This window comes from Anguilla anguilla, chromosome 14 (assembly GCF_013347855.1).
Source record: "Anguilla anguilla isolate fAngAng1 chromosome 14, fAngAng1.pri, whole genome shotgun sequence".
In the NCBI taxonomy this organism is placed as follows: Eukaryota; Metazoa; Chordata; class Actinopteri; order Anguilliformes; family Anguillidae; genus Anguilla; species Anguilla anguilla.
This window is the reverse complement of record NC_049214.1, coordinates 38757353-38774816: the sequence shown is the minus strand read 5'-3', so window position 1 is coordinate 38774816 and position 17464 is coordinate 38757353. Positions and strand designations below refer to the sequence as shown.

Genomic DNA, 17464 nt, shown 5'->3' with positions numbered 1-17464 from the left:
TCAAAGATGGTGGAAACTACCCCAGTACCCCGCTACCACTTCACTCCAATAGGGCCAGCCTAAAAATACAGACCGTCTGTCCACATCAAAGATGGTGGAAACTCCAATAGGGCCAGCCTAAAAATACAGACCGCCTGTCCACATCAAAGATGGGGGAAACTACCCCAGTACCCCGCTACCACTTCACTCCAATAGGGCCAGCCTAAAAATACAGACCGTCTGTCCACATCAAAGATGGTGGAAACTCCAATAGGGCCAGCCTAAAAATACAGACCGCCTGTCCACATCAAAGATGGGGGAAACTACCCCAGTACCCCGCTACCACTTCACTCCAATAGGGCCAGCCTAAAAATACAGACCGTCTGTCCACATCAAAGATGGTGGAAACTCCAATAGGGCCAGCCTAAAAATACAGACCGCCTGTCCACATCAAAGATGGTGGAAACTACCCCAGTACCCCGCTACCACTTCACTCCAATAGGGCCAGCCTAAAAATACAGACCGTCTGTCCACATCAAAGATGGTGGAAACTCCAATAGGGCCAGCCTAAAAATACAGACCGCCTGTCCACATCAAAGATGGGGGAAACTACCCCAGTACCTCGCTACCACTTCACTCCAATAGGGCCAGCCTAAAAATACAGACCGTCTGTCCACATCAAAGATGGTGGAAACTCCAATAGGGCCAGCCTAAAAATACAGACCGCCTGTCCACATCAAAGATGGTGGAAACTCCAATAGGGCCAGCCTAAAATACAGACCGTCTGTCCACATCAAAGATGGTGGAAACTACCCCAGTACCCCGCTACCACTTCACTCCAATAGGGCCAGCCTAAAAATACAGACCGTCTGTCCACATCAAAGATGGTGGAAACTACCCCAGTGCCCTCCTAGTGCTTCACTCCAATAGGGCCAGCCTAAAAATACAGACCGTCTGTCCACATCAAAGATGTTGGAAACTGCCCCATTGCTGTTTAGACCCTGAGCATTATTAACATGTAATTCACACAGAATGACTCCCAAAGCACTGCTTCAGGATCGCTGGTACACATCACGCCATGGCAACCACCAGAAGTGTCGTGGTTGTACAAACCTGTGTGCACTGGGCTTTTTTAATTAGCGCAGGCATAATGGGCAGGCAACTGGGCTTGAAACTCCAAGGTTGTTGAATCGATTTTCAGGTAGGACGCTGCCTTTGTACCCTTGAGCAAGGCACTTAGCTTTAATTGCTTCAGCAAATATCCAGCTGTATAAATGGATTGTATGTAAAGAATATAAGCTGTAAGTCACTCAGGAAAAGAGTGCTTGCTAAATGCCTGATTGTAAATATACGTATGACAGAGTACTGTTGTGGAACTGTTGGGGGGGAGGGAAAAAAACATATGCTTCTGCCATATTGTGACTAACAAGATTGATTCATGTTAACTAAACAGCAAACACATTTAAAATTCAGCATCAGAATCAGGCTCTGAATCAATGGCACATGATTCATATATTTGCGCGCACCGGGTTTTCAAACCCTTTCATCGCGGCTGGTTTTGCCTTTCAGAAACCCGTTCAGAAATTCGGTGACGCCGCCGCATGGACGACACGCAAAGCCTGTCTACTCTCTGAAAGGGAACCGACCGCAGAAGAAGTCTTCAGAAGGCGATAACACAGTCACCTGGTCAGGTGACGCGATCGTGCCATCGCTGTTGTGACATCACAATGGACAGTCTCACGCTAATCCCAGAGACGTGAGATAAAACAGCATAGACGTGTGCGCGATCAATACTACAATAAAGAACCAATTAGAAAAAGAATCGGCCTGTTTCAAATCTAACGGCCATAGAACGGAAATAAACAAATGCAGAGCATCGCCTCTTCTGGTTTCACAAAACTTCAGTTGCAAAAATGGCGCAATCAACACGAATATGCTCATTCCTTAAAGTGAATACTAACATCTAGACGAAATCCATCTAACACTTCGGGGCTGAAGTGAGATAGGCCCATTGAAGACAAATTGTAGCCTACTTAAAATATGAAAGTGAACCAAACATCGCTTTCATCTGCTGTTCTCTAGCTAGCTCATGCATTTAAGTTGGCTCATTAATGATTCATTTCTATAACCACAACATTCTGCATAGTGCTCACCATTTGTGCATGCATGTATTCTGAACGAATTAGCTTTTTATTTTATTGATTTTTTCGGACAGGGTGTTAAACCATCTGTGTAAAAAAAAAAAAATACAACAAAAAAAAAAAAGCTTTCAGTGGAGTTGCAAAAAAAAAAAAAAAAAAACAACAAAAAAAGAACTCCCCACCCCGCCTCCAATAACACAGATCCACTTTAGAACAAAACACGCCTCCTGTAGCCAGCTCATGGTTTTCTCAGAACTGCGAGGATTTCTTTTCCTCACACAAAATAAATGTGGTTTCTTTCCTCTCGGTGGTAACGCTGTGTCCCCTCTGTTCAGCTGAGCGTTAAGTGACAAGGTGTCAAAACGCATTTTCGTCAAAGCCAATCCCCATGCCTCCCATCTTATTCACCTGTGCTAATAAGATGATTAGCTGCCGTGATTAATGTAGCCTACTGCAATGGGATGATTGTTTAAGTTACTGGAGAACAGCCTACAGAGCCTACTGCGCCCTCTGCTGGGAGGAGGGAACTACTGGTGGCAAAAGTCAAGAACGTCCAACTATTTATATATGTTGTAATATATTCACTGAACATATATTGGGTGACACTTTATATTTTAGACACTTTATATGATACTCATCATATAAATAATAATGCAGTTACATAAGTTCATAAAATTCTACATAAGAAAATAAAATATATTGCTAGACATATGAGACACGGCAGCTCATATTATAGGCCTACATTTTCTGGCAACACATCAGGCAACCGCACAGCCCTCCATTTGTGGACAAAACATGAACAGTGTCTTTGTTAATAATTTACAATATAATTATTAATGCTTTATTTTTGCATGGTTAACTTTTCAGAACCCCATATTCCGTTTACAGAACGTCGTTCTTGGCTGAATACCGCTATTTTACTGCCGTCCACGTTACCGTCGTCCGGTTGTAGGCTATTTAAAACAAAAATAAAACAAACAAAGAGACAACGCATAAATAAAACATTTGCTTTGAGGAAAAGAAGGCCCTTGACTCATTGAGACAGCGGGAGATGAATGAAGCTAATCCCTCTCCGAGAGAGAAATATCCTCAAGGACCCACGAGCCCTGTCGCACAAATAAATCAGAGGTGGAGTGAAACAGGAAATAACTGATCATCCTAATTACTGACGCCGTCATCTTCATTATTTTAACTAGTCTCCCTAATCGTCCCGTCTCCATGCGGATGTTCTGATAGCGCTAGCTGGCGAGAGAGCTCTTAGCAACAGCGGGACTGCCTGCGTAGCTGTAATTATTCTAGCCTTCAACTGAATTAGCGGCCCTCTTTGACGGCTCCGAGGCAGGAGAACGGTCTTTCCTTACCGTTATTGTATTTAATCATTTGAAGGCACAAACAACAACTGGAACGGCGCCGCAGAAGGCGCTTCTAATGACTGATGCCTCACTTTTATCATAGATAGGCCTATAGTCTTGCCAGACCCACAGTCTGCCCACGTGCAGTCGGCTTTTTTTTTTTAGAAGCAGACGAAATTTGTCTTCGCCCCCGAATCATCGTGGGCGTATCATACACTGACATCGGTTCTCCGCCTTTACCGTCAAATTTACTTTTTTTTAATAAATTAATTTTACAAATTAATTAATGCAGGTTAACCACCAGCTACCTGGTGAGATGTTGCCAGGTAGGCCAAGATTATTATTTAATGTTATAAAGTTATGGTTAACTGCCGGTGTTAGTATTTACCCATTTATTTGTGATGAATTAAAATGAGAACTAAACGCTAATGATTTAGGCCACATATTGCAAAAACTATCAAAAACAGCTGTCAGATTAGTAAATTAAATTGGGAGAATAGAAAAATTCTTATTACCCGTGTAAATAAACGGGAAGATCTTACAGCAATCATGTCCGCTCTCTCCCATAGCCTACTTCTCACTTAATTTGTGCAATTACCTCAGTTCAGCTAGAAGCGCGGCGAGTCGCAGGTCGTTAACTGTCAGAAATAGCAAGAGGCTGTCTTCAGTACTCACAGTGACAGAACTCTCACGAAACTACTCCATTTTATTTTCTAGCGCCACATTTGCATCTGAACCCAAGATGCACATCCATCATTTGAACAGTCATAAATTATGCCGAGCACGCATACCGATGTCTTTTAAATAGTCTGCAAAGAGCTTTGTGCACCTACAAGAAAAGCACGGAATGGATAATGTTATTATTATATATACGGCATAGGGTACAAATGTTTTCTTTTTTTGTTTTGTTTTGTTGTTTTTTTTTCTTAAGCTTTACGTAACTAAACTTGTGTGATTACTTTGTCATTTCAAACTCGTTTTGTTTACTTAACGGAACACAGAACACTTACTCTGCCCTCTCATTATTGCGCTACGCTGCTGGATTGGCCCTTTGTGTTTCAGGTTAGCAACCTTTCTCAAGGACACCTGGCAGTTTGGCTGAACAGTGTTTTGAGATCAGGAGTTTAAAGGGGCTATATAAATGCGATCCTTCCGTCGACAGTGGTTCGGTCCTCTGCTTCCGGACTGGAAATTCGCATTTCTTTTGACAACGCTCAGCAAATGAGCATGACGATTTTTTTTTTTAGAGTGCAACCTGCGCTAAAATCTTCAGACCCTTGGCGGAACTCAGCCTCTCTGTTTTGTTCCAGGTCAGCGCTGTTCTTTCACGATTGTTTTGGCAAAGTTGGTGTTTGGACTTTGTTGGAAAATGCTTTCCGTGGAAAATTCCTTCCTCAAACAGCTGCTGTTTCTCCCCCCTTCACCCTCTCTCCTGTCAGAAATAAATTCAGCCAAGGGAGAAACACTTTGGGTTGCACTAGAACTTGTCCCTCTATTTGGCCTGGGTGCAAACAACCTCCATTTTGAAGATTGCTTCACCTTATATACATAGGAAAAAAGCTCAATTTTGGAACTTGTTTTACCTTAAAGATACAGATAAAGACCTCAATTTTGGAGCTATCTTCACGTTAAAGATTAAAGGTAAGACCTCCATTTTGGAACTTGTTTCATCTAAAAGGTACTAAGCAATGGTGCACTCCCAGATCCTCCTGGTGAATCTTCTCAGACACCTGGCTCAGCCCTTCAGTACTTCCATAACTTACCGAACAACAAGCAAATGAAAACAGGTCTTCCAGAGGCACAATGGGCAACTGAAAACCGTAAGATGGTTCACAGCAGCAGTCAAACATTGAGAGTTCCTGTTGCTCCATATCAACAGAGAGCACATCATTGACACACGTCAGTTCTTACTTCCTGTAGCTCTTGAGTACCCAGTCGGACACAGAAGACTGCATGAGTGAACAGGAGCGAACACGATTGTCCTAACGGATTCTATCAGCATAAGGCGGATGGCAGTGTAGTGTAATGGGTAAGGAGCTGGTCCTGTAAACTAAAGGTCACAGGTATGACTCCTAGACAGGACACTGCCGTTGTACCCTTGAGCAAGGTGCTTAACCTGCATTGCTTCAGTGTATATCCAGCTGTATAAATGGATGCAATGTAAAATGCTGTGTAAAAAGTTGTGTAAATCGCTCTGGATAAGAGCGTCTGCTAAACGCCTGTAATCTAATGTAAGGTTGAGCGGCGCTCACAGACACGGGCTTTCACAGACAGGGGCTTTCACAGACACGGGCTTTCACAGACACATGATTTCACAGTTTTTACTGCACCTTTACTGCGGCGGCGCCCCCTGTGCTGCTCTGTGAAGAACTTCAGCTGGTTCTCGTCCTGCGCCTCTGGTCCCGAGTATCCGGAATGCCCGAACACACTGCCCCCTAGGGGAAGAAGGCAGACACGCACCTCTTTTAGCCCGTTTTTTTTTTCCTCCAGTCATTTTCTTTTTTAATTTCCCCGTAGATCGACTGAATTTATTACAGTCAAACGTGAACATAATTGGGAAGCAGGGAAATCATAGTTAATAATTTTTAATATTTATCTCTCAGAACGGATGAGACCTTGTTTTATTATTTATTTTGGGGGGTTTTCCCTTGACAAAACATGGTTTTTACATAATTTAAACGTTTTTTTTTTTCAGCCTGACAGTCTGGAAATGTTACTTCTGAGCACACGGAGAGGTGTGTGCAAATGAGCTGAAAGATTAGCCTGTACACAGACACCCTGATCAGCTTTAATAAGAGCCCAGGGCCGAGGGAATTTATCCCTTTTGAGAATACGAGTGTCCACCCATCCATCCATCCATCCATCCGTCCATCTACCCATCCATCCATCCATCCATCTACCCATCCATACATCGATCCATCCGAGAGGAACATTTACCAGTCACTTGGCCGTCCCAGAATTAACTGTCAATCTAAAATGTATCTGTTGTCCCTGGGCAGGTAACACAAAAAAAAAGCAGAATCCATGCAGATCCATGTAGGGCAATCACTGCAATACAGCGGGCATCTCAGACACACGCAGTCACTATGCTTCAAGGTTGAAGCGCACGCAGTCACACCCCCATTATTAGAAACGAGCGAGGGAAAAAAAAAAAAAAAAAAGAGCGACAGAAACACTTCAACATTTCATAGGTGTCGGGCAGTCACGTGACCAACCTGCTTTCAGTCATGATTTCGACAGCGATTTAAAAAAAACGCGAATAGATAAACTGTAGAAAGCCTTCGCATCGTTGCCGACGGCACGCGCCAGTACGGAAGCGTCGCTTCGGCGGTCCGGGCTCAAGGGCGACAGACGAGGCCGAGCGGCGCGGTCAGGCAGGCGGCTCGGGCGCCCGGAACGCGGCTGTCAGAGGAGCCGCGCGCCGCCGGCCTCGCCGGCGCGCCGCCGGGGGGAGACGAGCGAGAGCGAGGCGTGCGCCGGAACGGAAGCCCGCGGACGCGCGCGCGAGGGATCGGAATTTATCAACAGCACGAAACAACAGGACGAGGGGAAAAGAAAACGCTCTTTAGTCTGCGTGACGGGACTTTAACTGGGGAAAAAAAATCTTTGTGTGTCTCCGTTCTTGAAAATAGCGCCGGTTCAGAAGTACCGACTGGCGGGACAGGAGGGCTGACGTGACTAACGGCTGCGTGTGGGAGGGGCCGCGTGTGGGAGGGGGCCAAGTGTGGGAGGGGACTAGTGTGGGAGGGGCCGAGTGTGGGAGGGGCCTTCAAGGCCGTGACAGGCAGCGGGGAGCTCGATGGGCTCGGACGGCGGGAAGGCGCGACGCGATCCCGGCTCACATAAAAACGGTCGAGGAAACGGCGAAAAAGCGGCACGAGGTTGGCGGGGTTGGCCAGCCGGGCTGGGGCGATGATCGGAAGATCATTCAGCGTCACTTGGGGAGCGTCCGTCAGCCAATGGGCTGCGGGTGCCAGGGACGCCGGACGGTTCCATCAATCGCTCTGTTCCGTTTGGCTCAGTGTACCGTTCGATTGAGGGAAGGAACGGGAGAAGCAGGAGACCCATCTGCCCGAGTTTCAACTGTCATCAGCTCATCCTAAACCCCGTTCCCTTCACAGAGTACCCTGTATCTGTGAAACACCCACACAAGTCAAATATACAAAGGCACGGATACACACAGGCACATACACACACGCATAGAGGTGTACACACACACATATAGAGATACACACACACACACACACACACAACCTCACTTCTCTCTCAGTTTCGCCTTCTCTATTCTCTCTCACCTCGAACTTCATCACCTGCACGTCTCTCACATTCTCTCTTTTCCTCCTCAACTCCCTCCATCCTCCTTTCCTGTTTTCTCACTTTATTCTTTGTTTTTTATAGAGAGCAGTTCTTCACCCTCTGAGAAAGAGATAAAGGGGGGAAAAGTACCAACTCACAACAACTCTTTCCCTCCCTCAGTTCCTTAAACATCAACAATAATACACAAGTTTAGGCAGGAATTATTCATATAATTCTTATATCAGGGCTCTGCCATTCATATGAGAGCTTGGTTATCTTTGTGAGATATAAGCCTCTTTTCTCTCTCTCTCCCTCTCTCTCTCTCTCACACACACACACGTATAGAGCTACACACACACACACACACACACATTGGATTGTCGGTGTAAGTCAGTCTTAACGGCTCTGTCCAGCTCGCTTCATCTGTATTTTGATATGACATTTCTTTCTGTAGCACTTCTCAGAGTGGACAGACATCTGACCTGATGTATCAATGTTTAGAGGCCAATGACAGTCATGCCATAATACCCAATGATATTTCCTTCAAGGCATTGCGTGTGGCCAATCAGTCGTTACCATTATTATTACCCACGAGTTTGTGCATTCTTACTTGTGTCACTGTCACTGCCGCTGTCATGTTATAATCATGTGATCACATTAAATTTCCTGTGTGCATGGTGATCAGGCTCACTGCAGAAATTGGGGGTTAGAGCCCTGAGCATCGCCACGGTAACTGGTGGAGGGAAAGATTTTCCAGGTTACGGAACACTGAGCTTCTATTGCCGTGGTTACGCCGAGCCCAGAATTTTACAGGCAAGCTCCTCCAAAAATACAAAATTTATGTGCTCCGTCTTGCCTCAGGAATGGATGGTGCTCGGTGCTGGTTTCGCACGGTACAACCGAGGCCACAGGTCAGAGAGCTGGGCCAGCGAGGAGGCCTACACGTTCTCTAGCACTGCTGGCTCGATAATGTTAAAAACAAGGCTTTGCACTTACAAACAGAAACGCATATTTTTTTTAACACTGAGACTATCCAACGGCTTAAGGTCAACGCATTGTCAGAGTTTTTTTGTTGGCTGCTCCTGATGCAGGTAAAAATATTGCCCCCCGTGATTACATTTTCATCATTTGATATTTGTTCGCTCTCCTTTGCTGGAGCCCAGCCTTGCTAAAACTGCACCTTTCTTCAGCTACGGTAACAGAGTTATTCACACTGATCCTCGGGCTTTTTGGGGTGATGGATGTTCACATACTGACTCACACTCACTCGCTACTATACAATAATCTAGCATAAAACTACTACATGCTACTGCAATCTTTCAAGCCTATTTCCTTGATATAAATAAATAGCTAGAAAGCACATAGCTACACTTAACATGCTATCATGCCAGAGTTAACTCTGGTAGTTTCCCTTTCCCCTCCTACTGTGTTTGTTCCCTCCCACAGACACAGACTCCTCCCACAGACAGGGAGGCCTACAGGACCTTGGACAGCAGCTGTGCCTGTTCTCTCCCACAGCCAGGGAGGCCTACAGGATCTTGGACAGCAGCTGTGCCTGTTCCCTCCCACAAACAGGGAGGCCTACAGGACCTTGGGCAGCAGCTGTGCCTGATCCCTCCCACAGCCAGAGAAGCCTACAGGACCTTGGACAGCAGCTGTGCCTGATCCCTCCCACAGCCAGGGAAGCCTACAGGACCTTGGACAGCAGCAGTGCCTGTTCCCTCCCACAGCCAGGGAAGCCTACAGGACCTTGGACAGCAGCTGTGCCTGATCCCTCCCACAGCCAGAGAAGCCTACAGGACCTTGGACAGCAGCAGTGTCTGTTCGCCTCCACAGCCAGGGAGGCCTACAGGACCTTGGACAGCAGCAGTGTCTGTTCCCCACACAGCCAGAGAAGCCTACAGGACCTTGGACAGCAGCAGTGTCTGTTCCCCTCCACAGGCAGAGAGGCCTACAGGACCTTGGACAGCAGCTGTGCCTGATCCCTCCCACAGCCAGGGAAGCCTACAGGACCTTGGACAGCAGCAGTGTCTGTTCCCTCCCACAGCCAGGGAAGCCTACAGGACCTTGGACAGCAGCTGTGCCTGATCCCTTCCACAGCCAGGGAAGCCTACAGGACCTTGGACAGCAGCAGTGTCTGTTCGCCTCCACAGCCAGAGAAGCCTACAGGACCTTGGACAGCACGCAGTTCTCTGATTGGCAGGAGACACAGCTGAGACATTAATTCCACCTGCATGACAGCTGGCTGCTCTGAGAGCCAGCATGGAGTGGAAGCCAATAAAAACTGCCCCTTTATTACTCTGCCATGCTTCCACACGTTCTCATTGTTAAAGGATGCATTAAAATATACGCTCACTCTCCAAATCTGTCTACATATAAATTAGTGGCTTTCTCACTGCTGAATTCAATAAAAAATCGGGTTCATTAAATGCAAAAAAAAAAAAAAAAAAGGAATCAATAAAAAAATATATTTGAAAGCAGCCTTGTTGGGAAATCGCCCCGGATGAATATTCCTTTTATTTTTCTTTTGATTTATGCAGTGTGATGTTCCAGCTAGGGTAATGACTCTACTTTCAAACAACTCCATGTAAAGAAAGTCTACAGTTTTGCACTCTTCAGAACTATTGCGATGTGACCGATGTCTGCACGTCTGCTGGGTTAGGATTCAAATGTGCAGGTGTTTTTTTGGGGGTATAAATAGTCGTGTTGTTAATGACTCTTTCTTCAGGTTCCTCTCTTGCCTGCGTTCCCCAGCTGGTCCCCACACAGCTCTGCTGAATGCAAATGAATTACTAGGTGCCATTTCTTTTTAATTTTTTTTTTTCTTTACACCAATCTCTGGTGCAGTTGATTTTTTTTCTTGTTTTCAGTTTTTGCTTATTATTAATCTGTACTGCTTGGACAATGTTTGGCTTGATGCATAGCATGGATACGGAACCATCCGCCCATCAATCAGTTGGTAAGTCTGATTCACTGACTGACACACTCACTCACTCGCTGACTCACTCACTCATTGCTGACTCACGGACTCACTCACTCACTCACTCGTTGACTCAGTTGCTGACTCACTCACTTGCTGACTCACTTGTTGACTCAACGACTCACTCACTCACTTGCTGACTCAGTTGCTGACTCACTCACTTGCTGACTCACTCGTTGACTCAACGACTCACTCACTCACTTACTCATTTACTCACTCACTCACTCAAAAATAAGGTCCTAGCTGCAGCTGGGCAATGTTGCCACAGACAGAGGACAGATTGATTTGTCTCCGGGCTGATTAATGGGGCTTAAGGGCAGTGAGCCTGGGGATCAAGCCTCTAAAACGCACACGAAGCCACAGAGGAGCCGTGGATGAGTAAAACAAGCAGAGACACTCAAAAGGGGCCTAAAGCTAATCAGACTCCATAATCACGAGTCTTCGCTCTGTAAATTAGGCACAAGCAGCCACCGTGCTGTAAAGTAGCTTTTTGTGTCTAATCGCTACGAAAAAGACATTTAAAAAACAGGTATATGGAAAAACACTGGGCTTCAACCGAGGGACAAAATTCTAAAGCAAACTCCTTTGAATACCAGGGAAACTCGCGTTTGACTTTGAAAAAGCGATGCCATTCATTCGCTCGGCAGACGGCAGAATCGAAGGCCAGTTACATAAGTAGTTTTTTCATGTTCTTTTTTTCTTTTTCAGTCACTCGATTTAAAGACCCGAGCGCCCGGAGCGTGGCGATTGGCTGTAAGTACCCCCCACTGAAGGTACGGAGAGGACGACGCGAGGTGCGAGGGAGGTGCCGCCGCCGGGATCCAAACCCCCCCCCCAAATCCCTTCAGTTACATCCAGTTTCCCCGTAAACGGCGGCTGAAAGTGGAATTTAAACGGCTCAATCACGGCCCGCTTTATAGCCAGCGTTTCTGGCGCGAGCTCGCTGTCCGTCTGCGCGCCGGCTGAAATCCTGGCGGGGGGGGGGGGGGGGGGGGGGGGGGGGGGGGGGGGGGGGGGGGGGTAACGATGGCTCTTTCTTTCCTGTCGCAGAACAGACACGGGGGGGGGGGGGATTTGTTCCCGTTCGAGGCTTGCACGGAGACCGGAGGGCCCGCGGGCTGCTGTCGGATCAAACAGAGAAAACTCGGAGCTGCGAACTCAGCGCAGACGAACAGCTACCCCGCGAACGCGCGAGGAGCGCAATAAGAAACACGTTAACGACCCCCCCTAAAAAGCCCCGTGCGGTCACTCCTACGGTCGCGGTTTACTGGACCGATATGCCACGAAGTCAGCACCGCGCGGTCATACGTGCGCCACTGCGCTACAACGTGTGATAGCGGTCATTACACTCACACGATGTAGACCGCCACAATCACTTTCAAATTGTAACAAGATAAAGATGCAGCCTATGCTTTTAAACTTTTTTACCATTAAAATTATCATACAAATAATAAACAAGATTCTCATAATACTTTTTTTGTGTAAATTGTGTATTTCTACCAGGAGAGCTGGAGGTTTGATAGGGTATTTATTGGATATTGGTGATGCATATCAACATTGCTTCTGATTGGTCAGAATAAAATGGATTCAGCCTAACAGTAAGTAACATGGCTGAAATTTAAAGTTAAATCTTGTTTAATGTTGTGTTCAAGTTACATATACACATGCACACACAGTACACAGTGAACTCCGTGATGATTGGGACAAAGACATTTTTTTTTCACATGTGGCTAAAGTACACGCTCTCCGCTTTTAAACAATTTTGATTCACAATGTAGAAATTATAGGACTATACACAGCCCCCCATTTCAGGGCACCATAATGTTTGGGACATATTTATGTTTTGTAAATGAAAGTAGTCATGTTTAGTACTTTTGCCACATGTCCTTTGCATGCAACGACTGCTTGAAGTCTGTGACCCATAAACATCACCAGGTGCTGAGTATCTTCCCTGGTGATGCTCTGCCAGGCCTGTACTGCAGCCATCTTCAGCTCCTGCTAGTATCGGGGGCTAATTGACTTAACGCATGTTCAATTGGATTCAGATCGGGTGAATGACTTAGCCAGTCAAGAATGTTCCAGTTGTTGGCTCTGAAAAACTGCTTCATTGCTTAAGCAGCATGTATGGGCTTGTCTTGCTGTAGGCTGAAGTGACAACCAGTGAGTTTGGAGGCATTCGGTTGAAGCATACATGATGTACTGTACACTTCAGAATTCATTCTGCTGCTGCTGTCAGCAGTTACATCATCAATGAAGACGTGTGAGCCAGTACCTGTGGCAGCCATACATGTCCAAAACATGACATCTCCACCAGCATGTTTCACAGACGAGGAGGGGCGCTTTGGATCTGAGGCAGTTCCTTTTGGCCTAACTAGTGGTTTCGCCTCTTGCAGTGTAGCCCCCGTAGTTCTGTTTGTGAACCCCTCACCGACACATCCACGCCTGCCTCCTGAAGAGTGTTTCTGATCAGTCAGACAGGCGATTAGGGGGTCTTCACTCATTATGGTGAGAATTCTTTGGTCACCAACTGTAGACTTCTTCTTAGGCATACCAGGCCCTATGTGATTACTGAGCTCTCCCGTTCTCTGTTTTGATGATGCTCCAAACAGTTGATTTAGGGAAGTCCGAGGTTGGGGGCACGTTTCTGACCTTTTTTGCCTCATAATGACGTTCTTGACTTTCACTGGCACAACTCCGGTCCTTATATTGACAAATGTCAGTGACAGACTCCAAAGGCAATCAAAGGCCTGAGATCAACATCGTACACGGAAAGCCCTCTTATACCTGCACTCATGTAGCAACTGAACACACCTGACCCGTCAGAAACACCTGTGGAGCCATTTGTCCCAAACATTATGATGCCCTGAAATAGGGGGACTGTGTATAAAAAGTGCTGTAATTTTCTACTTGCCGAAACCAAAATGCATTAAAAAAATACCCTTTAACAAAAGCTGAGAATCGACACTTTGATTACAAATCTAAAATGGTTGAGTACAGAGCCAAATCAATTTAAAAAAATTTAACAAGTCTGTGTCCCAGACATCATGGAACTCATTATATATGGTATCACAGAAATGACCCAATCAGCTTCCGTAATTTTTGGTAAGGACTGCTAGCATTGCTAGCATCGCTGTACTCCAGCGTACTGCAGGTCTGGCTCGTCGCCTTTTTCTCTGTCGCTGAACTCTGCCACGTCTCTCACAGTTTCATTTCGGGCGACCAAGCGACCACAGTTTCGCCGATTAGGGCCCCGACAGCTTCACCTGTCAGTCAGCGCATGAATCAATCCCAGAAACGCAACCTCTTCCTAAATGAATAATGCGCCATTTAGCACATTAGAGAAAATGGAGGCGTCAGACGATGCGATTGGGCTAAAAGTCCTGGCGTGTGAATGTGGAATATTGATTCTTCATGGCGTACACAGCTATCTCTGACACAGTGGGTCCTTAAGATGCTAAATCATCCTTCGGTGGAAATTAAGTGCCTAATTAAGAGCAATTAAAAGCTAATTATTGCTCAGAGGTTGCAATTACGATACAAAAAAAGAAGAAAAAAAAAACCCAGTGTACATAGTGGGTCTATAGAAGAGCCTGAAAACCATTGGTTTAGCCCTAACTAGCTATTATTATTTTATATATAACATTAGCCAATGCTTGCAGTCGCTACCAAAATTACATTTGCTTATTTTTTTTGAAAGCCTTTCTCAAGACATCTTTCTTTTGAAAAAAATAACTCCAGCGTAACCGAGTTTCTCTGACTCAAGAAGAATCCATACCGTGCCTGTTCCGGTTATGAAAGCAACTCTGACGATAACACCAACCCTGTTGCTGGTTCTGCTGACTCCATCTCAGCATTACTAATAGTATGATTCAACTCCTGTGCATTTATGAGTGCAATACAACTCCTGTGCATTTATGTGAGTGCAATACAACTCCTGTGCATTTATGAGTGCAATACAACTCCTGTGCATTTATGTGAGTGCAATACAACTCCTGTGCATTTATGAGTGCAATACAACTCCTGTGCATTTATGTGAGTGCAATACAACTCCTGTGCATTTATGAGTGCAATACAACTCCTGTGCATTTATGAGTGTGCGATACAACTCCTGTGCATTTATGAGTGTGCGATACAACTCCTGTGCATTTATGAGAGTGCAATACAACTCCTGTGCATTTATGAGTGTGCGATACAACTCCTGTGCATTTATGAGTGCAATACAACTCCTGTGCATTTATGAGTGTGCGATACAACTCCTGTGCATTTATGAGTGTGCGATACAACTCCTGTGCATTTATGAGCGTGCGATACAACTCCTGTGCATTTATGAGTGTGCGATACAATTCCTGTGCATTTATGAGTGTGCGATACAACTCCTGTGCATTTATGAGTGCAATACAACTCCTGTGCATTTATGAGTGCAATACAACTCCTGTGCATTTATGAGTGTGTCCATAAATGTCAGCCTGAAACAGCACAACCGTCACATAGGCCAGAGGAGCTCAGTAGAGGAGGTCAGTAGAGGAGCTCAAAAGAGCAGGTCAGTAGTGGAGCTCAGTAGAGCAGGTCAGTAGAGGAGCTCAGTAGAGGAGCTCAGTAGAGCAGGTCAGTAGAGCAGGTCAGTAGAGGAGCTCAGTAGAGCAGGTCAGTGTGCAGAAGAGCTCAGTGTGTGAGGAGCACTGCACAACTCTGGCCTAATTGTGGGAAAACAGCGCTGACTCACGAAGGCCCTGTCGGTCATCACTATCTCCAGGAGGAGGAAACGGAGCGCGTGAGAGCGCGTGAGAACGCGTGTTTACGAGCGATCAGCGCGGCGCGGCGGCGTCTCATCAGCGCCGTTCCCGGCGCGAGGTCGCCGGGCGAGCCGACGCGGGCGTAAATTATTCAACGAGGAGACGGGATCGTCTCTCCCGCAGCGCACGCGGCGCGAGCGTGTAATGAGCCGGAGGCGGGGACGGGCGGGAGAGAGCGCCCGTGCGGCTCCGCCCCCACCTCCCGCTGCGCCTCTTGAGTGACGGGATTAGAGAGGACGCTTCGGAGGGGGGGGGGGGGGGGGCGGGACCGCGTCGTGCGCGATAAAAGCTAATCGCCGTTTCGTGGGAGCGCCGGAGGTCACGTGATCCCCCCCCCCGTCCCGCCCGCACGCCGTCGCTCGGTGGCGGTGGCGTTCCCGGCGCGGGCGCCGTGGCGACGGCGGTGATGGATGGCCGCGATTGTTCCTGCGCCGCCTCCGGCTGACTGGTCCCGATGCGTCCGTTTCAACCTGAGAAGGTTAAGTGTGATTTAACCGCGATGGCGGGAGGGCGTAATTATGTACGGATATCCGTCAGGCCGGGATGCCTGCTTTCATCCAGAGACGGAGGAGAGAGTGTGTGAAGACTGCGCGCGCGTGACTGCCTGCGTGTGTGTGTGTGTGTGTGTGTGAGGCAGAGAGAGAGAGAGAGAGAGAGAGAGAGAGAGAAACAGAGAGAGAGAGAGAGAAACAGAGAGAGAGAGAGGGACAGAGAGAGAGAGAGAGAGGGAAAGAGAAAAGGAGGGACAGAGAGAGAGAGAGGGAGGGAGGGAGAGAGAGAGAGAAACAGAGAGAGAGAGAGAGAGAGAGAGAGAGAGAGAGAGAGAGGGAGGGAGAGAGAGAGAGAGAGAGAGGGAAAGAGAAAAGGAGGGACAGTGAGAGAGAGAGAGAGAGAGGGGGAGAGAGGGAGGGAGAGAGAGAAAGAGCGAGAGAGAGGAAATAAAGATAAGCAGATAGACCTGTCAGTTCACACAAAAGGCGCCGAAGAAAAATACGAGTGAAATCAAAACAGGAAGAGCATTCCTTATGCGCTCGTAGGGCCTGAACAGAATTACAAATAGCAGATTTGGGGGGGGGGGGGAGTGATTGAGGGGGGGTAGGGGGCTGTTCATGACAGTGAGAGGTTAACTGTCCTAGCTGCCTTAACAGAGAGCAGGGGAGCTCTATAATGTCCTGTGCAGGCAAACCTATTTAACAGTGTTACAGTGTGCGTACAGAGCTGTAACACGTTTCTACGGCTGCAACACGTTTCTACGGTCAGTGACAGGCGAGGGTAAATACCTCTGCTATACTGATGATGTTACGCTAACACATGAAGCACTGTTGTATGAATGACAGCTTTGTAGCCAATTTGCTGCAGTGTTCACACAGCTATACAACTGTTCAAAGGCCTATATGGCCGTGTAACTCTGAATGAGTGTGTAATATAATGTGTCAATACTGTGTAAAGGCCTTTATGACTGTGTAACACTGTGTGCATGAGTGTGTACACACACACACACACACGCGCACACACACACACACACACACATAAAACAAGCTCACGGTACTGCCTGTTCCAGCTAATGCACACTCTATTTCATGATAAATGTCATAACACCGTTCGCAGGAAAGTTTAAAAATCACTTTGAAGTGTTATGACATCTATCACAAGCTGGGATTCACCCTTATGACTGCTTATTACAGACATGACAGCGTAGCGTAATGCAGGTTTTAAGGCACATAGTTCAAGCACACTGTCACTGACCACACACACACACAACACACACAGAACACACACACACAATGCTATACAACTACCTCCAATATTCTTTTGACTCCGCACCCACGGAAGAGGTCACATTTGACTGAGTACATTTCACGCAATCTGCCACACATACGAACACACAAAACAACACACGGCAGTATGCCGGAACACAATGAC

The 17464-nt window shown here is 46.8% G+C and overlaps 1 protein-coding gene across 1 annotated transcript in view; it reads right to left on the bottom strand.

The window, feature by feature from the left end:
* The window catches only part of LOC118212501 (astrotactin-2), a 382570-nt gene that overhangs the window by 216066 nt on the left and 149040 nt on the right, over nucleotides 1-17464 (bottom strand). The window contains exon 6 of the mRNA XM_035390420.1: nucleotides 5803-5907. Within this exon, the coding sequence (XP_035246311.1) occupies nucleotides 5803-5907 (105 nt within the window). The remainder of the gene's footprint in view (nucleotides 1-5802; nucleotides 5908-17464) is intronic.